We start from the raw sequence: 26,471 nt of genomic DNA on the forward strand, positions 1-26,471 counted from the left end.
ATCCTTTCCTAACAATAAACTCAAAGAATCTTCTTAAATACCTAAAATATCTTTTAAAATATCCAACTTGCTAAACTAACCAAGTGCTTCTGTTTATATTCTCACATAATTCGCGATCTGCAATCTTGAACCATTATTGAGTTATCCTCGACTTCGTGGAGATGCAAGATCCTGGAGAGTAGACTTTCGAAAGCCTAACTAACTCTTGCTTAAAAACCACCATTCCTTTTAAGTCCCAAACCTCCTTGTTGAGGTTGTCATAGGAAACCTTCATTTCCTTCGATAAATGAGTCACTTTTGGCTAGCTCTCAGGAAGGTTGCTTTCTCTTCTAACTCCAAACATCTATTATTCTAGGATCTCTTCTCACTTTGTACCAGACCCATACAAGACTTGTCACTTTTCAGCCTTTTCATCCATTGCATGTCTTCAAGGTTGGGGGACTAGTGTACCCTATGCCGATATAGCCCAAGAGGGCAACACACCAAAACATGAATTTTTCTTATTGGAAACATCAGAACACTTAAGAAGTCAAAGACGTTTCGACGAAGTTTGAAACTAACACAACAACTTTGGAAACATGAAGCAAGTATGCTAAGACCATAGAGAAAGGTGAAGATACCTCAACTTCCTTAAGGACAATATGAAATAATAACAACTTCACTAAAACACTCGACTAAGAATATCTCAACACTAGAGGGTTAGTGTACACATATTGGCCGAGTATGTCCTTACAACTAGAAGGTTAATGATGTCTCAACCTAGACCAAAGGGCCACACACGCTAGGCAAAAGACAAATCACAGAGTGATTAAGGATAAATAAACATATTAAAAAAATTCTAAGACGACATAATCATGTATAACTAAGTCCATCCAAGTAGTATAAATAACACTGCTCACAAGATAAGTAATAGATCTCATTTTATTTCAACTACCTTTTTGTCTCCTAAATATAATAATATAAAACTAATTCCTAATTATTTTCTTTTAATTAGATGAAAATGCGTACTTTTTACTTGTATATTTCTATTCATAATAAAACATAAAAAGTTACCCGGTCTATAGAGTTCTCACCATATATTTAATATCTGTATATATTAAAAATATAAGAAAAAAGTAATATGACAGTGATCATGATAAACATAAAATTTGTAAAATTTGTAGTTATAGTTAACAATTATGATATGTAATTTTTTCTATTTTAAAAACTTTATAAAAAGTATTATACTCAAAACTAAAAAGTTACGATAACATTATATATATATATATATATATATATATATATATATATATATATATATATATATAACAATATATAAAGAATTTTTTTTCAATTTTATTCTTAATTATTATTTTATAAATAGTTTATTTTTAATTTTTATTTTAAAAACCTCTTTTATTTTAAAAATTATATTAAAAATTTATTTTTTCGTATATATATTTTTTTAAAATTTTACTTATTATTTTAAAAATAGTTTATCTTTAACCATTATTCTAACAATTTATTTTACTTTTAAAAATTATTTTATTTAATAACTATTTTAAAAGTTTATTTTATATATATATATATATATATATATATATATATTTCTTTTTTAGAAATTAATTCAAATTTTGATAAAAATTAAAAATTACGAACACCAGATATGTGTTTTCGTGTATATATATATATATATATATATATATATATATATATATATATATATATATATATATATATATATATATATATATATATATATATATATATATATTGTAATTTTCTCGAAACATATTAGTTAAAGAAAACTGTACCTACCTAATCCTATCAAGTTATGATTCAAAAAGAAATCTCAATCAACATCGACAAAAATCTGGTAGAACCCTAATCATATCTAAACCTTAAGTTTCATACCAATAATATATAGCTTATCTTCACAAAATCTCAAATCCTAACCTAAGATCGTTGATGAACAAACAAATGCAGTAACACAGTTTATGTGATTTCCAAACTCTTGCACCAGAAAAAGAACAAAAATAATTGGTTTACATTGCATGATAGCAATTAATTAACATTCAGAAAACCCCAAAACTTCTACACAAGAACCTTTAATCCATGAACCAAATAAAAATAGTAAAAATGAAGTGTAAAAATCATCACTTTTCTGCAACTCTTCTTAACAATCATCATTGGTTCTACGACAGAAAACCCTAGATTGAAGAGGAACTTGTATGTAACATAGAACAACGTTGTTTAGAACCCCTGTTTTGCCATTGTTGGAGTCTATATCCGATGGCCATATTGTGACAGTGATGTTGTAAAGCCCTGCCATGTGGTCCTTGTGTAAGGTCAAAAGTTGATCCTCAGTGAAAAGCGCGACATAGTGACCGTTGAAGCGCATGATGAGTTGTCCGGTGAAACCTTGGACCAAGGTTTCATCTGGTTTGGAAGCAAACGTATGATTAAGGTACGAGGCCGTGGCTTGGACATAGTCGAAGGAGACGTAGGAGTAGGGGAAGTAGACGAAAAGAAGGAGGTCGTAAGAGAAGGTGGTGGTGGTGGTGTTGTAGGAGAAGCTGAACACGGTGGAGTTGCTCACAGAGAAGTTTTCTCTTTCTTCCGTTTTGTGATGGGAAAAGACAAACATAAGCACGAGGACAACAGATAGTGTGATAAAGATGCCTGGGAGGAAGTTTGATTTGATACCGTTCATTATCGTGGTTGAAGATGTCATGATGAAAGGAGAAGAAAGTGGAAGATTTGAGAAGAAGAGAGTGAAAGGTTTGAGAAAACAAGAAGAAAATGAGACGTTTGATTTAGGAAGTGAGGGGTTAGGGTTTATTAATGTGTTGTTGGAAACCTAAGACTCAATTCAATATTGTAAATTAGGGTAATAGATAAGAAAGATAAAGATAAAGATAAGATATTTAAATTTAAGATAAACAAAACAATCATACAAATGAAAAAGTGATATATATTTTTTTATTAATTTAAAATACTTTTATATTTTTTTTAAATAAAAAATATTGTTGTGATGATAAATAAAACTGAGGAATTATTATTATTATTATTAAAATTTACTATACAGAACGAAAAATCATATTAGAGAAACTTTATTTGCTATTAAATTTAGGTTCAGAAAATGTCTTATTATAGTTTGAGAAGAACATATATTAGTTTAGTTATTTAGGTTCAGAAAATGTCTTGTTATTGTTTGAGAAGAACATATATTAGTTTAGTTAGATATATTTTTTTAATGATAAGAGTAGATTAGATTTATTGTTAATATATCGAAAGAGTTATATGACTATTAGTTATATTACACTTGATGAATAATATATTTAGCTTTATATATATATATATATATATATATATATATATATATATATATATATTTAATATATATCTTTTAATTTAATTGATAATTTAACCATGGAAATGAAAAAATAAGATTAAAACTTAAAATTAATTCAACCCAAACTGCTTTAATGTGGACGAATCATATTTAAGTTAAGTTAATCAAATACAATATTAAATTAAAAAAAGAAACTAAAATAATTGGACCATATTATTATCTTTACTTTATAAAACTTATTTATCTGTATAAATAAGAATTATTATAGTTAAAAATCTCCGAGTTAAAAGTCGACATCTAATAAAAATAAAAACAATAGGGAGAAGAAAATCCATAAAAATATAATCTTAAGATAAATAAAACAGTCTTACAAATACAAATGAAAAAGATATATTTTTTGTTTTGTTTTCTAAATGTTGTTTTTAAAGAGAACCAGAATTATTTTTTATTTTAAAATATTTTTATATTTGTTTGGAAATAAAAAATGTTGATAAAAATCGAAAAATTATTATTATTATTATTATTATTAATATTAATATTATTATTATTATTGATATTATTATTTTATTATTGTATTTCTATATATTTATGTTTTTATATGGAACCAAATTGTCATACAACATATAGTTGTTATTTTCCTATTACTTGTTGGGATATGTTTTGCTTTCAAGATTGAAATATCCTCGTCAAGTTTGATACAATGCACCATAGGGGAGCGGGTACCTGCAAGTACTCTGACACTCAAGTTAGTTAGAGCAGAATATATAAAGATAACAAGCATAAGATTGAGTTTACATATCCCTTACCTGTAGGTTGTAGCCTGAACTACGTTATATACTTATCTTTTACTAATTACTTTGAGTAACACTACACTTGGATTCTTCCATGAATGCTAATGAATGTCATTGTCACTAGTGCAGAAATAGCATATTACAACAAGATATTACAACATTTGCACGAAAATTGATGTAACACAGTGCGTGGTGGCATTTTTGAAATTTCTGCGAACTTTATTACATCGGTTGTCCCATAAAACCGATGTAACCCATTTTTCAAAAAAAAAAGAAAAAAAGCTAGATATTCTGCATAGAACACATATACTACATCAATTGCTCCATAAAATCGATGTAGTACAACCCTTTTTCCCAGCTGGGTTTCCCCTCATTTTCTCTATTTCGTCTTCGTGCTTCTTTCTTCTTTCTCTCTTCTCTGTGTTTTCTTCTTCACACTGCATTCCACACCACCACCATCATCCACTCCACTCTTCCGCACAGCCACCGTAACTGCTCCTCTGCGCAGCCGCTCCTCCGCCAGCCGCACCTCCGCGCAGCCGTTCGCTATTCAAAAATCCTCTTTCGCGCTGCAAATGTCGGGGCACCATTGATGGAGCCGCTCTCCGCTCCGTTCGAACTGCCACGTTGTTGTTGGGCCACCTCTTGCGAGCTCCGTCCGCCCATAGTGGCCTCCCAAAGCCCTAACAGTTGTGCGGGGGAGCATTAGCGTGGTGGCTTGGTGAGAGCGTCACACCCCTTCCTCTTGTCGCTTGCCCTCACACTGCCTTCCTTCCATCGCACCGCTGCGTCGTCGAGGGTTCTCTGACGTTGGTGGTTCCCGTTTACTGCTGCTGTCGCTGCTGCCACCGCTTCCCGTTGCTGCCATCGCTTCCCGTTGCTGCCATCGCTTCCCGCTGCTGCCATCGCTTCCCGTTTACTAACTGTTGCATTGCTGGTCTGAAGGTTCAAACACGCAAAAATTTTCAGCTTCTAACGGTTAGTTTTTTAAAATTTGATATAATTTTAATTTCTTATATTTATTAGAATTAAAATTAAAATTAAATTTGAATTGAATACTTAATTAAGATGTATTTGTTGTTGTATGTTTACGATTATTATTGAACGTGTTGGTTGAGTCCGAAGGTGTCCGACCCTCGACAATGTTTTTAAAAATTAGATTTAGTGGTTTCAATCAATGATTTAAAGAATCAAATGATTTAAAGATGTTTTTCAATCATCAAGAAAATCATTCTTATAAACTTCAACTGTTCATTTGGACAGTTGGAGAATATTGAATGCAAGTATAAACGAGCTTTTTATGTTGTGTAGTAATGGATCGGAGTTGGGTGCATGCTAGTCGAATCACTGATGTGTATGAGAATGGTGTTGAAGAGTTTCTTCAATCTGCTCAGCGAAATGCAACACTCGTGAATGGAAAATATTACTGCCCTTGTAATTGTTTGAATGTGAGACGCCAATCAATTGAGTTGATACGAGAACATCTCCTTTGTGACGGTTTCTTAAAGAGTTATAGAACGTGGACCTGGCATGGTGAAGTTGTAAACCTCTCAAGCATACCTCAATCTCAAGAGTCGAATGTATATCATGAAGATCGCATGGAGGATATGATTGATGATATTGGAGAAGACAATTTTAAAAGCGCACAAGTGTATGATTCATTGAAAGATGATTCAGAAAAATCTTTATATCCCGGTTGTACAAGATTCATGCGTTTGTCAGCAATATTAAAATTATTTAACATCAAGGCAAGAAATGGGTGGACCGATAGAAGTTTCACTGAATTGCTTGAATTATTGCATGAAATGCTCCCAGAGGGGAATATGTTGCTAACCCGGCAGGAGATACTATGTCCGATGGGTATGGAGTACCAGAAAATACATGCTTGTCCAAATGATTGTATATTATATAGAAAGCAGTTTGAAACATTGACTAAGTGTCCAAGATGCGGGGTATCACGATTCAAAGTGAAGGATGATGACGTGGATGAAGATAACATGAAGAAGGGTCCTCCTGCAAAAGTGTTATGGTATCTTCCAATCATACCACGATTTAAACGTTTATTTGCCAATGTTAATGATGCAAAAAACCTTATTTGGCATGCAAATGGAAGAAAGAGTGATGGATTGAGTTAATGTGCTATCGCGGTTACTATAGTTCTTACATGTCTTTGTTTGACATACCTATGCTGAGATGTATTTGTTCTATGTCATAAGATAGACATATGTTCAAAGACCTCTGCAAAGACTTTCTCTACCCTGCTAAGAGCTTACATAGCTAAGGTAGACTTATGTTCAAAGACCTCTATAAAGACCTTCTCTACATAGTTTAATGAGTCCTTGCTAAGAGTCTTCTTAGCTAAGGTAGACTTACGTTCAAAGACCTCTGTAGATACATTCTCTACAGAGTTTCACAAGTCCCTGCTAAGAGCCTCCTTAGCTAAGGTAGACTTATGTGCAAAGACCTTTGTAGAGACCTTCTCTAGAGAGTTTAATGAGTCCCTGCTAAGAGCCTACTTAGCTAAGGTGCACATACATTCAAAGACATCTATAGAGACCTTTTCTACAGAGTTTCACAAATCCACGCGAAAAGCCCACTAAACTAAGGAAAACTTGTGTTCAAGAACTTTTGCAGACACATTCCCTACAAAGGATCATTTTAGCTAAAAATAACTCACGTTCAAAACCATTGTAGAGACATCCTCTACAAAGTGTAACCAATTCTTGTCATAATCAATTTAGCTAAGGATTACTTGCATTTAAGAACTTTTGTAAGGACATCCTCTACAAAGTTTAAACTAGTTCTTGCTAAGAACCAACTTAGCTAATAATACTCGCGTTTAAGATCTTTGATAGAGACATGAGCTCATTGAAGACCCATGTAGAGACTTCCTCTACCATATTGCACTACTAAAAATTCTCATATTAAATGAGAATTTTCTTGCAAATTTGTTAAAAAAAATTGTAAGAAAAGACTTTTTCCTGCTATTTTTTCTAAGAATTTTAATTGGCAAGTAATTCCTTCATTGGTAATTATTTCCTACAAAATTATAAAATTCGCAAGTATTTTCTACAAAATTTGTTGCGAAAAGTGTTTTATACAAACTATTTTGCAAAAAAATTGGCAGCAATTTCCTGCATTTTTTTTTCATAACAAAATTTATAAGTATTTCCTACAAAAAAAAATTCAAAACAAAACTGGGAGGAACTATGAGTTTTTTTAGTAGTGTTGACCTTGTAAATCCAGGAAGTCCTTGCTAAGAGCCTACTTAGCCAAGGCAGACTCATTGAAGATCCATGTAGAGACCTCTTTTAAAAGATTAAAAGGAGTTCTCTCTTTCTTCCATTTTGTGATTGGAATTGACAAAAAAGGCAAATAAAAGCAAGAGGACAAATATTGAGATTAGAATGGCTAGCAAGAAGAGCTTTCATTTGATACCCTTCATTGTCATGGTTGAACATGTCATGATGAAAGGAGAAGAAGGAAGAGTGAAAGGGTTGAGAAAACAGGAAGAAGTGAAATGCTGATTTAGGAGTTGGTGTAAGATCTGGAAGGAATGGGTTATAAAACGATTGTTGACACCCAAATTCCTACAACCGTTTTACTACCTTGTTACCTAATGTCTCAGACAAATACATTTGAATGGTCTAACCAAATTTGATATTGAGGTGGTTGTCCTACCTAGTAGCTCACTCCACCTTACAACGAGTTAAAAATAAATAAAACCCAATTTAAATTTAACTTATTTAAAGGGTGATGTAAAATCTTTGATAATTAGTGTTATCATGTTTTTATTTTATTTATTTTCATATTTTATTTTTAGATTTTATTTAATATTTCAGGTTTTAAAAATAAAAGCAGAAAAGATAAATGTGTAGATTATATTTTTCAATTATATTTTGCAAATAAGTGGAAATGTCATATATTTGGGAAGATTATAAACATAATGAGTGAAATATTGAATAGTCAAAGATTATCAACAATATGAGTTATCCACAAAGTTGGTTACTTAAATTACAAGTTAGAATAATTCAAAGATATGAAATCTCCAAATATTAAAACACACACACACACACACACACACACATATATATATATATATATATATATATATATATAAAGTATTATCTCTTATAATTTATTTAAGTACCAAATCAAGTCCAAATTTTAGGTCTAATACAATTATGATAGTCAATAAATAGAGGGCTTGACACAGGTAAAAAAAAACACACGTGAAGAGAAAGAAACTTGATATATATATATATATATATATATATATATATATATATATATATATATATATATATATATATATATATATATCTACAATTAAAGGTAGAAGAGCACTCTGAAGGATGAAGTGAAGACATTCAATCTCAACATCAGTCTAGTATTCACGAGGTTAGGTGAATTCTTCATTCAATATAATTATTTTCCATCATCTCTTATGTTTTATTTGTGTTTTAACTGTATATGAATTTTGCATATGTGGGAGTACCGACTTCTTATGTTTTATTCGTGTTTTAACTATATATTTTGCATATGTGAGAGTAGTGATTGATATGAAAGATAGTGTGGGAAACTTGAGTAGGATAAAACAACTTTTGATTTCATATGCTAGACATAAATGTGGTCATTGGCTATGATACTCATGTATATACACGTCGTGTCTTGTGTCCTATATTTTTTCAATTTAGTCGTATCTTTGTGTCCATGTCCGTGTCATATTCGTGTCCGTATCTGGGCAACATAGGTCATTAGTCATTCTTAAGCATCAACATACTGGTTATTAATGCAAACATAATGATAAAAAAATACTAGACATAGAATTTTTATTATTTTAGTTTAGACTTGTTTGTGACGAAATCAAGACATATTACAAACAATGTCAGGGCGAGAGATGGAAATTGAATTATATTGTTTGTTGATTTTTACTTTGAATGGAATCGTAAAAACTCAATCACAATGAAGCTTTTATATTATATTTTTTTCAATCAAGTTATTTGTTTTCATTGTGCCAATTCCTTTAATTATTTACAATTTAATTCTCAATTTATTTTTCCCTAAACCAAACATGTTTTTCTTTGTACCTTTATTAGTAAAAAATCCTTTAAATTTAAAAATCACATTAGTCCTGGTGAAATACGATATCTGAACTTGTTCACTGTATTACTTATACAATTTGGTAGAGCTGTCAAAATGGGTTGGAACCCGCGAGCCAAACCGGCTCACCATGAGTTCGGACGAGGTTGGGTTAAATTTTTTTTAAAAATTTCAATACGAGTTGATTTTTGACGCGGCTCATCTAGAACCTGGCTCACCCGAGTTGAACCTATGGTGAGCCGGATTGGCTCACCAACCCGTAGATAAAAGGGTCACACAAGTGTTTTTTATTTATTTTTATTAAGTTGGGCTTTACATTTCGGTCATGTTAGGTTATTTTTTTATCAAACACATAAATAATTTGTATTTTTTTTAGTTTGGTTTGTATTTGGATTGTATTAAAATTTATTTAGATTTTAATTAGAATTACAATTTAGTTTTGATTGAAAAAAGATAAAAAAAATTGTATTTTTTTAATTAAGTGAACCCATGAGCCAACTTGTTTAACTCGCCAACCCGTGGTGGGTCGGGCCGGGTTCAATTTTTTTTTGGCTCGCTAAAAAGTGAGTTAGCTCACTAAATTATCAACCTGTGATGGGTCGAGCCGGGTCAGACTGGGTCAGACCGGATTATCCGTTTTGACAGCTCTACAATTTGATATACTTGCTAATTCTATAACAATTTTAATAGTCAAAAAATCACCTAGGTTTCTCATATGAAGTTGACTCGGATATTTATTGATAGGGGTGGAACATAATAGATCACAACCCCTAACTTTGATATGCACAAGATGTAAAGGCTGGATTTTACTCGGATACTTCCTAATTGGTGCGCAACACAACAATTCAACCTTTTATGTTGCATTTGTTTTGTTAGTATCTATACGTGAAAAGAATTTTGTATCGACTCTTAAAAGAGTCTATTTAAGAGTTGATTTCCTCCTTAATTTTAGTGATTGAGATATTATTTGAATGAATGCGATAAAGATATATTTCTTAATTATTTCATAAATGATGCTATAATTTTGTTGTAAAAAATTATAAAATTTGTAGTTTAGAATTACTAAATATTTAAAATTATTAAACATTTTATTACTAAACAAATATTTTAATTACTCAATATTTAAAATTAATTAATGCTTATTTCCTGTAAAGTTTAATATGTATAATAAAATAAATTTTTAAAAAGATATTGCTTATATCTAAGTTAGGCATTTTAATTTTTTAAAAGTTAAATTAAGAGGCACAATATTTTCAAAAGAACAATAAATCAAGACCACTCGAAGGAAGTTTCTTCATGCATTTTCCAAATTTACTTCCTCTATCTCCATAAATATTTTACCCATTTTACCTTTTCCGAATTATATAATCCTAAAAATAACATTTAAATTCTGAAATTCAGAAGTTTTTTTTTTCCTTCGAAAGAATTACTTTCAAATCACACAATTTAAAAGTCATTTAACTTCCAAATTACATAATCTGAAAAGCATTTTTAACTTTCAGATTATGCAGATGAAACAATCAGGAAGTCTTTTTCTAAGAAAACAAAAATTACTTTCAGATTGTACAAAATGGAAAAAAGAATTGATGAGGGTGCAGAAATAAAGTTATAGAGATGCATGAAGAAATTGGCTGGAGCATGGGGTCTTCATCTGCTCCATTCAAGAACAGAACTGGATCAATATATACACTTTCAGGGTGAAAATCCCAATGTAACTCAAAATGACGAAGTATGCATAACATATATTATTAGAAGTTCCACATCGATTAGAGATAAAACAATTTTATAATATAAAAATAAGATATATAAATCTTTTCTTACAAACTGATTTTGTAGAGGCTGAATTAGGCTTAAACTTCAATTCTAATATGATATTAGAGCTATAACTAAAAAGTCTAACCTAACAAGATTTTTTGGACATTTTGTTCCATATGCTATCACACCGCTATCGAATCATCCATTTCTAGATCCACTCATAATCACCGATTTTATGGAATTAAGTTAATATTATACTCGAGTTCTAATAAACATAACTATAAGCGCGTTTTGGGAGAGTATTTCCCCATCAATTTAGTTGTTTCGTTGAAAAATAAGTCATTTATAAAATACAATAGACAGGAGTCATCAAACAGAAATTCAGAAAACCCTAAAACTTGTAAATAAGAAGCTTCAGTTCATGAACCAAATAAAAATAATAAAAAGGAAGTGCAATAATCATCACCTTATTACTGAACCTCTTCTTAATCATGCTTGGTCCAACCACAGAAAACCCTAGATTGAAGAGGAACTTGAATGTCACATAGAACAAATTTCCCTAGAGGCCTTGTTCTGAACAAGAGAGTGTATTCCCATTGCCTTATTGTGACAGTGATGTTGTAAAGCCCTGCCATGTGGTCCTTGTGTAAGGTCAAAAGTTGATCCTCAGTGAAAGACACGACATAGTGACCGTTGAAGCGCATGCTGAATCCGGCTAAACCTCGGACCAAGGTTTCATCTGGATTGGAAGCGAACCTATGATTGAGATACGAGGCTGTGGCATCGAAGTAACGAAGGGAGACGTAGACGTCGGGGACGATGAAGAAAAGAAGGAGGTCGTAAGTGAAGGTGGTGGTGGTGGTGTTGTAGGAGAAGCTGTGCACGGTGGCGTTTCTCACAGAGAACTTGAATTGTTCATTGTATGCTCTTTTGTTGCTTTCAGAATTGACTTCAAGGACTAACAAAAGCACGACGATAACAGATATTGTGATGATGGTTGGCCAAAGGAGCTTTGGTTGGATATCCTTCATTGTCATGGTTGAAAATTTCATGGTGAAAAAGGAGAAGAAGAGAGTAAAAGATTTGAGAAGAAGGAAGAGTGAAAGGGTTTTGAAAAGAAGAAGAAAGTGAAACGTTGGTTTAGGATTTGGTGTAAGATCTGAAATGAATGGGTTACTAAGACGATACGTTGACACCCCCGATCCTTACAACTTTTTTACAACCTTATTACCTTTTGTGCCAGACAGAGACATTTGATTTGAACGATCCAACCAAATTCATATATGATCCATGGAGTGTAAATAGTAATCCTTCGGGTGTGGGAAGAAAAAACCTTCCAATATAATGAACATAGTATCATCAGGTAAGACAAATGACTCGATATTTAAAATTAATTATTGCTTATTTCCTGTAAAGTTTTATATGTATAATAAAATAAATTTTAAAATGATATTGCCTATATCTAAATTAGGAATTATAATCTTCTAAAGTTAAATTAACAGGCAAAATAATTTTAAAAGAATAATAAATCAAGACCACTCACACCTAATATACATCCACAATAAATTTAAAAAACACTAAATAAATTGATTTGCATTTTATAACAAAGTACACAAGTTCAACACGTTCAAGGGTAAAATTTAGACCACAAACCCGTTTCAGTTAACTTGCTTCTCTGAACCTTAAAAAGATAAGTTGGAGTGTGCTAAACTCTTATAGTTAGAACATGGCAGTTTCTTCAGGCATTTTCCAAATTTACTTCCTCTATCTCCATAAATATTTCACCCATTTTACCTTTTTCCAATTATATAACCCTAAAACTAAATTCTAAATTCTGAAATTCAGAAATTATTTTTTCTCTCAAATGAATTATTTTCAAATCACACAATTTAAAAGTCATTTTACTTCCAAATTACATAATCTGAAAATCATTTTTAACGCAGATTAAACAATCAGGAAGTCTTTTTCTAGGAAAACAAAAATTACTCAGACTGTACAAAATCCCGAAAGGGGGGAAAAATGGAAAAAAGAATTGATGAGGGTGCAGAAAAAAAAAGTTATGGAGATGCAGGAAGAAACTGCCTAGAACATGGGATCTTCATCTGCTCCATTCAAGAACAGAACTGGATATATATACACTATCAGAGTGAAAATCTCAATCTAACTCAAAATGCTTCAACTTCTCTCGTAGGGCCGGCCCAATGAAGCATGCATAACAATCATTATGCTGGAGTGAATTTCATGCATGTGTAGCAGCACAATGAAGCATGCATAACAATCATTATGCTGGAGTAAATTTCATGCATGTGTAGCAGCACAATGAAGCATGCATGATCTAGACAGACATGAGTGAAGTTATTATGGAATTGCATTAGATGACTAATAATATGATGTAGTGCCTATAATAATATAATCCAAAGCAAAAATGAAGCTTTAGTTTCTAATTTGAAGGTCTTGCCCAACATCCTTGAGCTAGAAGGAAGCTGTTGAAATATTATTTTATGAAATCACTTTGAACACAGAAATTCATGGTGAAAATGTTCTTGGGCAACTTTGATTACACCGTGACAAATCAACGCCACGCAGTGGAGGGGGGGAAAAACAAATACAAAAGGAAAGGACTCAACACTACAGTACTTATCAGCCTGTAAGAGCAGAGTTGAGAGCGCTGTGGACGTCCACCCCAATCTGAGCCTCAGCTTTCTCCAAGTCAGTTGAGGCTGAGTTGAGCTTCTGGGTGAAATCTTGAAGGCCCTTCTGAACAAGATTTGCATCAATCCGATCTAGTGGCACGGCCTCAACAGCTACTATGTCAGCAACAGAGTTCGCGTGGATGAATGCAAAGCCACTGCTGACAAAATACTTTGTCACATCGTTCCCTTCATGAACAGAGAGGACACCAGGTTTCAACTCAGCAATTGTTGCTACATGTCCTGGCAGAACACCCATCTGCCCAGTTGTTGCTGGTACAATCACCATGTCAACCTGTTGCACACAAATTATGTCACTTTTCAAGGAACATCATCCAGTTAAGGAATTTTCTCTTACTAATATCCAAAACTTGGATTGGATCAAATCAAACCAATGTAACACATGGCAGAACAAGAAAAAAAAAAACAGATAAACAAATGTGTCATTGACCTTTGCAAATACTTGTAATGGAAGATAAGTTAAAAGAAATTCGGGTTAAAATCTACTTATCACCTCAGGTTTAGGAGAGAGTCTCCACAAAATTGATATGCTGCATCTTCTTGATGAGATTTACAACAAGGATAAGAAATTGAGAATGGCATATTAATTAACCTATAATCTGATCCGAAACCAGCAAACATGCCCTTGGTGGACGAGATTGGAAATTACAACAAACACAAATAATTATGATTTCTGTTTATTTGATCCATATTCTTTCCGGACTGTCAATGCTATTAGAGGCATACTTTTCATGTCAACTAAATGCAATCACATAAACCACAAACTAAAACCACTATCTCATGCAGCTATATTCCACTGAATTTAACAGCTTAGATCAATTTAATTAGAAGAGTCACATCCAGTTTAATCAGACAACTTAAAATTTACTTTTGAAAATACTGGGGGTGCTTTGGAATGTAGGCTGCTTAGAATTTATACCTTGCATTAAAGACCGGAGGAAGTAATTTATAATATAATAAAATTATTAGACATCAGTATCTCATTCAATTGGAAGCCTCATTATGTTCCATGAAATCAATTATGCTTGGTTTTCTCACTATTGGTTCTTGCAGCACATTACTGTATAGAGATCGATTACCCAAAGTCAATCAATGGTAGGGATGGCCAAATCCAATCACCTAGTTTTCCTACAGTTTATCATTTCACACCTGGCTGAAAGTGCCAAGACACAAATCTTGTTTTCTTTAGTCATGCAATAGGTTATCAGCATGCATACATAACCATAAGCCCATTTTGGGAAACTATTTCCCCATAAATTTAGTTGTTTAATTGAAAAATAAGTCATTTATAAAATAAGATACATGAGATATATCAACAGAAACTTAGTAAAAAAATCCCTAAAACATGAATTGTTTTTATGAATCCGAAAATTTGTAATATATGACTATTTTCAGATTTTTTTCCCCTATCAACTAAATTAATTTTTTTCTCACACTAAAGCTGATTTACTTGTTGCATCTAAGGAAAATTAATTATTTTATAATCATTTATAGAAAAGTCAAAAAAAAAAACCGATTCTGATCATAATCGATTACAACAATAACCTCTTATCGGAACACAATATCTAATTTTCACATTTGTCCCAAACACACCCTAAATAAACAAAAAGGTTGTAATTTTTCCATTTCCAAACAACGCAACCACAAACCTCGTTAACCCAACACCTACATCCCCAGATCAGCACGTGCGAAACGCGGGAACACACCAACCAGAACAGAAGATTCAAGAGATTTAAAGAATACGAAAAAAACGTGACCTCTTTTGCGGACAATTGGGAAGCGTAGGGGAGGACGAAGTTGACGGTGAGTTTGGTAGGGAGGGTCGAGGGAGTTTGCGGCCGTTCCTTCATGAATGAGAGCGGCGTCTTCGGAGGATCCAGATTCGGGCTCACTTTCTTCCACGCCTCCACGAAGCTCGAATCCACCGAGGGCGTTGCCGGTACGTCGGTGGAGAAGCGTCGGCGGGAGACTCCGGAGAGGAGAGCGGAGGTTGCGCGGCGGAGCATCGCGATATTAGAGTCGGATCGCTCGGTCTCGCTAGGTCGGAGAGAGAGAGAGAGTGAAGGAGAGTGTAGAGAGAGAGAGAGTGAGAAGGGTGAAATTTGAAGAGAGAAATGGTTTAACCTTTGTTTGGACATTGGAGCAAGTATTGCGCTTAGGAGTTTCGGGTTGACTGTAACACTGGGCTTTAACAAAGCCCAATGAATGCTTCCTGCACCCCATTATTACTAAAATATTGTTTGAATCTAATAGTCCTAAAACTAATATCTTCCACAATCATCAGTTAAAATATCAGGAAAAAGAACTTTTACTTAAAAACATAATATCTAATATTATTCTCGATAAAAATTGATATTTAATAATTCCTTATTTTAGTAGTAACCCATCAGAAAATTTTGTTCCAAAAATTTCGTTTTGTAATTAATGTTCCGAAAACTTCAAAAAGCTTAAGGAATAGCGTCAAGTCACTCTTCCGAAGAGCAAAATGGTCATTTCAAAAGTTCAAGGGAGTGCATGAAAAAATTGTGGGGTGCAGGAAGTAAAAGTCCTAAAGTTATGTTTATAGGGTCCTCAGTGTAAGAACACACCATAACCAATCCTATATACTAAAATTTCATTTGACAGCTTCATTCATCTCAAACTTTCTACTTCAAAGAACACAAAATTTCTTCATTCTGTATGTGCAGTCATTACATATTTCTAGGGAGTTGATAACTCCATATCAATACACATATCCTCAGCTTCATCAAAGGGAAACCTATTCTCCAATTTCATTTCTCTTCCACAGTCAGAAAACACTGTTCCCTTCACCTGACCCTGAGCATTGCATGTTGCAACTTCATCTGCACCATCATCATTATCATATGGAATATCATCAAATATGCTCAAAACATCCCCAGGTGCATGTAATCCAGAATAGTCCTGGTAACAGTCATGATTCTCCTCCATAAGATAATTCTTCACATGCACATCATATTTCTCCTTGATGTGGCCATGTTCTTGAGCAATTTTCCTGTGCTTAGTGGTCCAATCAGGGTGACTCCAGAGGTAGAGAGGTGGTGGCTTCATGTTCCAGTCTTCCAATTGCTTGTCTCGTACATCAACAGAACCAGGAAGATAGAATGACTGCAAGAATGAACAAAATGCAGAAGATAAGCTAATTTATATGTCCCTTGTTTCGGTTACATTCAGGACTATAACTTATGGTTCAAGCAGGTACAATCCTTAGGCTATAGAAAAATAAATTTTAAATAAAACTATGATAAGAAGGCCATGCTTTAAGCCTTCCAAATTCTTGAGCCGTCCCTGACTAGAGAGTTGGGGTTGAAATCACTGAACTTTTGCTAACTCACCTTTCCTGAAAACATCTCATCACTCTCCCAAATTAAATCATATCCACCTTTCCTTTTGTCAAGTCTGGAAACATGGTAGGTAGAGAGATGAGTTTTGTTCTGGTTACATGAAAAAAAACAAGGGTATAAAATGAAACAAATACTAACCTTTTGGTTACTTTTGGTACAATTAGAATAAGAAGTTTTGGATTGAAAGTCAATGCCTTGTTAATAAATTTGTTAGCAAGAAAACCCTTCACCCCAAAAGGAGGATTCAGCCCTATGATCTGGAGAAATATCAACAGGTGAAAGGAAAATATAATAATGAAGATATTAAACATGGAAGTATTCATGAATTATGAAGTAAAAGGTTTTTAGATTCTTACAAGTTTAGAACCGTGGGGTAGTTCTTCTGCATTGACACTCATCCAATCTCTCTTTTCAAAGTTGAAATCATTCTACAAGCAGCAGGACTTCATTAGCAATAAAAGGCAAATTTGTAACAGGGAAATGGAAGAAGCAAATCAATAGTAGGTTGCAGTTTTAAATTTGAAGCAGGAGGCAAACAAAAGCTGAAGCAAAAGCTATGCCATGCATGCTTTCATTTGAGCAACATAGACTTACCTTGGGTTGGAATAAATCATAGTTCTTGAATGAACATGACTTCCCCATCTGTTCAAGCTTTGTTTTCATTAGACAACTGAAGTCATTAGAACCACAACAGAAGTCCAAAACCTGGCAAGGATACACATAAGTCATGGATGGAGCAAGTTAGTCAGCAAAAAGGCTAAATCCAGTAGAAACTTTCAGCAGTTATCATTCATTCATGAATTTCTCATCTCTCAAATTTTATCTGCTTCTCAAGCAGATAAAATTGAATGCTAGAAAATTTTGATTCCCATAATTTGTTCCAAAAACATAGGAAGTTACATGGCCTGATATATTCACATTACCCACTAGAAAGGATCCAATTAATTTATATATGCTTCAGACAGCATCATGATCAGCAACGTAGCATCAGTAATAGTATGCAACAACGTGTATGATATGTCTACTGTTGCAAATCTCAGCAAAAGTTTCACTTGATGGACTAAAGCCTGACTATTGAATGTGCTTGTCAAGACTATTATTTCTGTCAAATGGCTAATTTCATGAAATATGAGTCTATCATCAATTCATGTATTATTATAAAATACTCATTGCCAGAAAACTGTCACCTCGCTGTTTTTCTTCAAATGTTTGACAAATCCTCATAAGGACACATCAAATGCTCACCAATGACCCCCCTTGAAGAGGGGACTATAGTAAAGTTTCTTCATCACAAAACAAAAATGAAGAACCATGTATTTCTGAATTTCAACTAAATAGAGCATTCATATCAGGAGAAAGAGCTGTGGAAGATACATAAATCTGCAATAATCATCTGTACTAAATTACTAATCTTTCTGCCACATTCCAAATAAAATGAACACGATAGAAAATAAAGGATTTGCAAGTAAACACACTGGAATAACTAAAAATCCAAAGCCCCCATTTGAATTGACAGAGAATTACAGGTTGTGGATTCCCACATGAACACATTCAAAAAGGTATTCAAAGATTATGACATATACTTTAATTAATTAATATCAATAACACATCAATAAAACAAAAATGAATACAAGGAATGTTTGGGCCAGTGTGTTTAAAGTTAATTTGAATACTTGGTTAGTTACAATATTTGGTCGGTTAAAGTAGTAGACGGAGAAAATCAACTTGTTGAAAATAAGCCTAAATATTTGTGGTTTGAAAATGGATAATTTAGGTTTTAGGAATTTATTAACTGTCTCAAATATTTAGAATGCATGTTTAGATAAAGACCTTATTCTTATCATTTAGGCTTAGTCTTTGATTTTGTTTTTGTTGCATTTTAGATAAAGCTTAAATATCTTTATTTTTTATTCTAGGATCCAGTCAAGGTATGTATAACCAAAATATAAAAGCATGAAGGACCATTACTGAACCACATACCGTGTCTCCGTTCTGAACATACCAATGGAGCCTATTAACAACCTGCATTAGGGAGTTCTTACATGAGCTTTACTAATTAGAACATTGAAAAGTAAAACAAAGGAAAGTTCATCATTAAATTGTTTGTAGCATTTTAATTCACAAAATCAGAATTTAGGCATATAATTTAGTGATTTGTTATTTAGATACAATGACATGGTTCGAGTTGTTTTGAAAGAGACAAGCGATATCATTATGATATTTTGAAAAGTGAAATTTAAGTAAAACTCAACTTCACAAAACTGATTTGTAAGATGAGATTTTTTACACTATAAGATACTTGTAAATTCTAATTGATATGAGATCTCCTATATTATACAATAATGGAAAACCAAAAAAAAAGAAAATCCAAACATAAGACAAGAAATGGGATGAAATGTGCACATGCACAAGCACAAACACTGATATAATAGTTAATGACCAATTTTCCTTCATAACCAAAGAAACAGAGCCAAACAGATGCCATAAATGTTCTCTTTTTTTCACAACTTATACTTCAAAAGAATCTAATTTAATGTATTTACCTCCTTTAGTTTGTCTATTTTAGTGAAATGGCGACCAAAGGAAGTATATCGCATGCCATGAAGAAAAGGTGCAAGATAGACCTTGAGCTGCTTCTGCAAGTGAATTAGTACTCAGAAAATTGACTCTATATTTTTTGTTTCCTTCAAATAACAGTCATTCAGGTATAGATATGATTTTCCACAATAGCAGAAATTTTATAAAACACAATAAAAACCAATACAGACATAATAAGTAAACTCTATTGCATTGCCACCAAATAGTGTTTGCATCAGTAGCAATTGCAAGTGCATAACAAATGTCACGAATATTGTTGAAATTTTAGGGAAAGGGCTAAGATACAGGAATGTTTTCATTAAACATCTCGAACAACAATGTTGAATAGGTATTTCAACCTGCCAAATGAAAAGCTGATGGAGAACCCCTGGGTCACAAATAGTTTTTGCTTCTTCAATACTACATCCTTCTTCTAACCTCTGCAAAGCTGTTTGAACAGCCTGCAAGAAATCCAGAGATCCTTTAACTAGAACACTAATAATTAATCGGCCACTTGATATTAACATGCTCAGATTCTACTTAACATCAATACCGAATGCTACATTCAAGAGGGAAAAATAAGATAAACCTTAATTGACCCTTCTACTTTCCCTTGAGTAAGGTTCTTATGAAATTCAGTTTCGGTTAAACCTGATGTTGAAGAGAAGGCTTGATGGTTCTTAATGAATTCTTGCTCATTAAATGTAGACATGGATTCTTTCACTAAAGACAAGACACTGCATAGACAGTGATAAATAAATGTAAACACCAGAACTTAAAATCATTTTTTTTTCTTTGATTAATCCAAGAAAAAACACAAAAACATATGACAATGCACATAAAGTACCTGTTTTCCATTTCAGCATTATCAAAGTCAAGAGATGTTCGGATTTTGTTTACCAGAGGCTTCTCAAAGCCAGTTTTTTCAATTCTTCCACAGACCAATTTTTTCTGCAGAGATTTAGCTTCACATAATCTTGAATTACACGACAACTTAGCAACCTTCAAAGGCAGTTTTTTTGAAGAACTTGGAGAGGAATGATTCAACACAGGCATATTTTTTACCTTCAAATATTTTCTATCCCTATCAAACCTGACTGATGCACTAGAGAAAAGTGTATCTTTCTTATAACATATTTTCTCCACATCTTTGGCAACATCCCCTTCTTGAATGCTAACACTCTGCTTTGCCACCCAGTTTGGTACCGGTGTTTCCTTAGGAGGAAGATCTTTAAAACTTTTACCCAAATTTGTAGTATCTTTTCCTTTGTCAAACAATTTGTAATTGAATAATACCTTCATTTTGACTTTCATATCAGGAAATACCAGATGATCTCTTGCAGGAGTCCCAAGTTTGCTATCTATCTCATGGTCCCTAAGCAAGAATTGGTTGAGAACAAGTTTTAGGCCTCATATGAGTACTACATTGAGAATAATATGACTAACTTACAGGTGATAAATATGAACTGTAAAGGTCTGTGACAACCTTTGTCTAAATTTCCCTGGTTATTTGTTTATTATACTGCTTTTTCTTTGTGAAATCAATCTTAACAGAGAGCTACTTGTGCTAGGATAGAAAGGAGGTTGGTTTTCCTAATTTCTACTTCTAATTCCAAGTTCCTATCATATAGAATAAGGATACATCTACAATCAAAACACTGTTTTTAATATCCAATCATTTAAACACTTACAACTTACATGCAATATATCAAAATTCGATGGTCAAGTAAACCATCCCAAGCCCTCTGCTCAATGCCCTTATCATAATCAAGTGTGAAGGAAATTTCCCTGAAGAAAGCAATAGAAACAATGAGACATAGAGATCCAGGAATGAGCATGCACAAAGAAGGAATAATAGCATAGCATTAGCATATAGCACGTTTTCATTCCAACAAATAAAACATAAACATAATAATACTGTTGACATGAATACCTGTAACCATAAATAATTAATGAAAGGAAAAGTGAAAAAAAAAAAAAATAACCTACTTGGGTAAACACTTTCTGTGGTAAGCTTTAGGACAGCGTCTACATATTGCTAACTGCAAATGATGAACATTTTTAACTTCACCCTTTTTGCATAAAGAGCATGCATGAAGAGGACAAACAAATGCTTTGCCAATGGCAACTTTCCTTCTCATTTCCTCTTGTTCAGTGTCAATGCCATTGGACAGAAGCCTTGCTACACAGTCAGGATGGTAGTAGTGACCGCAATTTGCAGTAACACAAGGAAATACCTAAGAAGAAACAAACAATGATAGACTTTAAAGACTAAGAACTCTCAGAATACATGATCCACATCAGACTAATAAGACAAATGTTTCCTCTACATTAAGCTATCCGATGGTCCTCATTAGACAAAGTCATTTGACCAAGCCATCAGATAATCTCTAAGCCTGAATACCAGACAATTCTTAATCAGATTAAGCATTTTTTTAGTCACTTTTAGAGTGATTATTAATTCAAGGAGCTCATCACTCCATATGAGCAAGTGGGAAACTAATCATTCAACCACAGAGGAATATGAAGAGAATATACATCCCCATTGTTCCAATATTGACAGGCCTGAAAACCAATGAAACAAATGTTCTAAAACTTTCAATATCATGCTTTATTACTACTGCACAAAAAAGGATGAACATCTTCTGGACACTAACTAATCAAAAAAAGAAAACTGACTGAAAGAAAAACTAATGACATGCACCACTGGATGTTATTCAAATGAAATGTTACATGAGGTAGAGAAAGACAGGATCCAATGTATACAAAAGCTAAAATGCATCTGAATTATACCTCAGTTTTCGATGATACATCAGATGAACCCAATTTGCCACATGCAAAGCACTGATGCTGCTTATATTTACAATTTCGACAGTAAAAGTTTGGAAAGGCCTGCAAAGTTATGAAAAATAATGCTGACATAGAGTTAAGGAGTTTATTATAAAATGGGAAGGAGACCAGTGGGAAATGAAATGTGAGGAAAAGGTATGAAAAAGAAAGATATTCATCATCACATTGTTTGAATTGAATATGCTAATACTCTCATTAGTTTGGTAATTATTTTCAGAGAATAATTTATTTATACTCAATTCTGCTCAAAATTGGAGAGTAATAGAATTTTCTCTCTTATACAAGAGTGAGGAGAATTGTCTCCCCTTTATTCTCCTTCCCTCCTAATTTTTTCATTACTCTTTTGTTTCCTTACTGTTCAAACATAGTAACAGAGGATGGGAAACACTATATACTTACCTTAACTTGAGCACTGGTGTAGCCAAGAGATTCACAAAATGCATCCATACCAGCCTCTTTGGTTGCATGGAAGGATCTCAAACAACTTCCTTCACAACTGATTATTAAAACAGAAAAAATATAATTTGTAAGTAAAAGTTCAAAAAGGTTTAATTAATTGTAAGTCTATTCATGGTTATATGATAAAGACATACGGAAGTATTTCACCACCATTATCACATATTGAACAAACAGTATCATATCCAATATTATGCTGTCCATCGGGATTCAGTTCATCAGATTGGACATTCTCCTCATCCTGAGTCCACAATAAATTTTGGTTTCATTGTAGGAAGAACATCCTGCTAGTTAACCAACTTAACATTGAACAGGAAAGAATTTCAAAGATCAAATACAGATAAAACGGGAAAAAAGGGTCAAATTTTACATTGTACTCTTGAAAGCCTTCGTTTGAACACCCCTTTTCCATTAAATCATGCAGGTACTGTCCATTAAAATAAATAAACATTTATGATAAATATCATTTACAAAGGAATTCAAAGATACATGTTGCAAGCTAAACATAGAATAATGTATTTTGTATTGAACGTGGACACATAGCTCAAAAAGTAGTATAAGATGTAATTCAACACAGTACACTAGAAGATAAAAGAATTAGATGGTAAATCATTCATATTCATGTGAATTCAGGCTTATAAACAAACCAGGTATTGTACAAAATCAAAGGAGTTAACTTGGCAGCACTAGAACCAAAACAACCTTTTATTATGCCTTTTTTAAATAAAGTAGTAATCACTTCACACAAAGGTAAATGAAAACCCAATACTCAACTATAAGTCTGTCACTTTATAGGAGGAATTTTTACTTTTTGTAGGTATAATCAAAATTGTTGTGAAACTATTAGATGTTTTTAAAACTGTAGCTATCTGGTGCAGACATTGCTACCAGCAATGACAAATATCGTACCAATTACATTTTCAAACTATAAAACATAAAATCTCAATCATGGGACAAATACAAATGACTACAAATTTTAGAAATACAGAGGGATGCATATCAGTTGCTTCTATCAACTGCATAGTTTATACTGACATCTAGTGCATGCATATGGAATAAATGTATTCCTTATAATGTATTCTAATTCTTATAAAAACAATGCAGGACTTCGTACCTTTGATTTTGCTAAATCGTTGTCCCTTTTAACAGCTTCTCTCATCAAACTCACATGATTTAGAATATCATTCTCAGATGGTGGGATATCAAATGTGCTTCAAAACATCCATAGCATTAATGAATTGAATGGAATATGACAGATCACAAATGTACAAAGGACAAAAGAAAATTCACACCTAAATGCCTTCTTCACTTTGTCCCAAATAGATATGTGAGATTCCTCTGGATTCCGTCTAAGAAAATGTAAAAAATATACAGTGACTAAGATTGTCCTAATTGTACTTTCAAAACTCTTCCTTGGTCTTTGGAGTGTTATCCAATTCTTGTCCTTTGAAAGCACTGAAATCTCAGGCTGCTCATAGGTAAGTTCAAATCTCCATCCTATGATCTGTTTGTAAATTTTATGCAGGCCATCATCGGTTTTGCCATGCAAAAATACTTTTTCTCCCAAGTCACATTCGATCTCACTAATGCTAAACAACAATGTCAAACTAGAAAGTGACACAAAATCCTTCTTTTCATTTTCAAACCAATAACTACTAACAACTGGGATAATTTCACCCTCTTCATCCGATGACGCCATTAGATGTCCAAAGCTATGTTAAAAAAAGTGTGTAACAAAAAACATATAAGTTTTAGTAGTCCATCACTTTCCAAGGGCACAACCTAGATTGACATACCTAAAATATGACATAGAGACAGTAAACTAAGAACACAAAAAAACTAACACATCATTCAGAATAAAATATTCAATTTATAGCTTCCAACACTGTAAACACAATCCATCTGTGTTGACATGTCATTATAAAATTGTATGATTGTATTTGACATGATTTTAGAAAGCTGGAATGCAGAATAGAAGAGAATCAGACAAAAAGAAAAAGAAAAACTAAACTTATAACTCCACTTGTGCATTGTCCTGCATCATTGTGACATGTCCCAGGTAAAACCTTTTCAGTCTCACATTGTCTCCACCTCATGTTACTTTCAACCCATGTTCATTTTTTTTCCTTTTTTTCTTTGATCAGCAATCAAGGGGTTTTCTGTCTTAAGACAACACAGATTCACACAACTTTGCTTTCAATCATGTACTCATTCTTATCACCAACAACTAAACATGTCAAACACTGGAACTGAAAATCATCACTGTGCAGTACCACTTTAGTTATGAAGTCAATATGTGGACCTAAACCAACATCAAAATATTAAGGTAAGAAAGAAATGCACAAAGGAGAACAAAATGAAACTAGAGAATGTTACATTCCTTTTCTTTTCTTTTTTTTCCCATATATAAGCAAAGGTGAAGTAATCACTACTTAGCCGAACAATCCCCATTTTTTTTTTTAAATCAAGGTATTCCCACAAACCAAAAAAACTAAAACAAAACTACTCACAGTTCACAAAATCATCAAATGTAAAATCAAAATAAACCCAACCACCCAAATACCAGCTTTTACTTTCCACATTCTTATCCTCAAGCATGGCACATGGATTTGCACAAACAGCTTCTACTCTTTCGCACATACAAAGAAAAATCTCACAGTACTATTTCCTTTCATTCATACTTTTGGAGTTCAGACAAACCACAGCTTGAAAAAGAAATATAATGTATATGTGTGTGTATGTGTGTACTGTGAGAACTTACAGATTTTAGAGTACAGAAAATGGTAGAAATGTTAAGTAAGAGCACAATCTTTCTTTGCAATTTGGGTTGCTCGTGAGAAAAAGAAGAAGGAATAAGAGAAAATGGTTTTATTTTTCCTTTTATTTTATTTACGTATTTATTTTTCTAGTGGAATTTTCATTTTTGTTGTGTACAAGAATAGTAGCATGGTAAGTCCATGTTCCCAATTCACACCGGTTTCATGTTACACAACATTTTTGGAAGATCATGGTTGTCGGAAAATGAAAAAAAAAAAAAAAAAATATATATATATATATATATATATATATATAATTTAAACTTATTTTGTATGGGGTAAAATTTATCCTAAAGGGTCTCAAATATTTATTTTAAAAATAATAAGAATCTCTGAACTTAGAAAATAAAATTCGAGCATGTTTTCACCATAATGTAATAGTCATCGCCTCTTGTGTGAAATTTAAATTCTAGATATTCATGTGTCACTTAATCAAAATTATTATAACTTAGAATCATTTTATTTAAGTTTACGATGATAAACTTATGAGAATTAACCACTTTGAAAACTTGTCTGTGATTTTAATTGATAATAGTGTATATATTATGAACATTATTCCTTAATCATGTCAACCATATAGATAACGGAATACTTCTATCTTTCATATTGTTATTTTGTTTTTAATTATATTTTTAAATTACAATATGGTAAGCCTTGTAATTATTTAAATACGTATGCACCAATAACATAACACATAACGTAATAAAAATAAATTA

The 26,471-nt window shown here is 32.7% G+C and overlaps 3 protein-coding genes across 3 annotated transcripts; 1 reads left to right on the forward strand and 2 right to left on the reverse strand.

Moving 5' to 3' along the window:
• Positions 1-5,438: 5,438 nt before the first annotated feature.
• On the forward strand, positions 5,439-6,260 carry LOC114166931. The gene has a single exon (XM_028051818.1). The coding sequence runs from the start codon at positions 5,439-5,441 to the stop codon at positions 6,258-6,260; it is 822 nt and encodes a 273-aa protein (XP_027907619.1).
• Positions 6,261-13,341: 7,081 nt separating this feature from the next.
• On the reverse strand, positions 13,342-15,812 carry LOC114167289 (ATP synthase subunit delta', mitochondrial). Its single transcript, XM_028052335.1, has 2 exons — positions 15,452-15,812; positions 13,342-13,968 (listed from the first exon to the last, which is right to left on the reverse strand). Exons 1-2 carry the CDS (start codon positions 15,698-15,700, stop codon positions 13,624-13,626), a joined length of 594 nt encoding a protein of 197 aa, XP_027908136.1. The 5' UTR covers positions 15,701-15,812; the 3' UTR covers positions 13,342-13,623.
• Positions 15,813-16,295: 483 nt separating this feature from the next.
• On the reverse strand, positions 16,296-25,760 carry LOC114166628 (protein ENHANCED DOWNY MILDEW 2-like). The gene is made up of 18 exons (XM_028051379.1): positions 24,232-25,760; positions 24,054-24,150; positions 23,310-23,366; positions 23,077-23,180; positions 22,883-22,979; positions 22,427-22,525; positions 21,623-21,870; positions 21,332-21,421; positions 20,481-21,008; positions 20,223-20,370; positions 19,993-20,094; positions 19,600-19,692; positions 19,037-19,078; positions 17,651-17,761; positions 17,413-17,484; positions 17,195-17,313; positions 17,048-17,111; positions 16,296-16,820 (listed from the first exon to the last, which is right to left on the reverse strand). Exons 1-18 carry the CDS (start codon positions 24,636-24,638, stop codon positions 16,395-16,397), a joined length of 2,904 nt encoding a protein of 967 aa, XP_027907180.1. The 5' UTR covers positions 24,639-25,760; the 3' UTR covers positions 16,296-16,394.
• Between the last annotated feature and the right edge of the window lie 711 nt (positions 25,761-26,471).

The sequence above is a fragment of the Vigna unguiculata genome, chromosome 10 (assembly GCF_004118075.2).
Source record: "Vigna unguiculata cultivar IT97K-499-35 chromosome 10, ASM411807v1, whole genome shotgun sequence".
NCBI classification, from domain to species: domain Eukaryota; kingdom Viridiplantae; phylum Streptophyta; class Magnoliopsida; order Fabales; family Fabaceae; genus Vigna; species Vigna unguiculata.

Bases quoted from the DNA above. Each gene is read 5' to 3' on its own strand.
- LOC114166931 (XM_028051818.1), top strand. From the start codon at position 5,439: ATGGATCGGAGTTGGGTGCATGCTAGTCGAATCACTGATGTGTATGAG.
- LOC114167289 (XM_028052335.1), bottom strand. From the start codon at position 15,700: ATGCTCCGCCGCGCAACCTCCGCTCTCCTCTCCGGAGTCTCCCGCCGA. The intron at 13,969-15,451 runs GTCACGTTTTTT...TGTGTGCAACAG, and splicing joins CCCAATTGTCCGCAAAAGAG to GTTGACATGGTGATTGTACC.
- LOC114166628 (XM_028051379.1), bottom strand. From the start codon at position 24,638: ATGGCGTCATCGGATGAAGAGGGTGAAATTATCCCAGTTGTTAGTAGT. The intron at 22,980-23,076 runs GTATGTCTTTAT...TTTAATAATCAG, and splicing joins AATGGTGGTGAAATACTTCC to TTGTGAAGGAAGTTGTTTGA. The intron at 20,095-20,222 runs GTTTATCTTATT...GATTTCTTGCAG, and splicing joins AAGTAGAAGGGTCAATTAAG to GCTGTTCAAACAGCTTTGCA.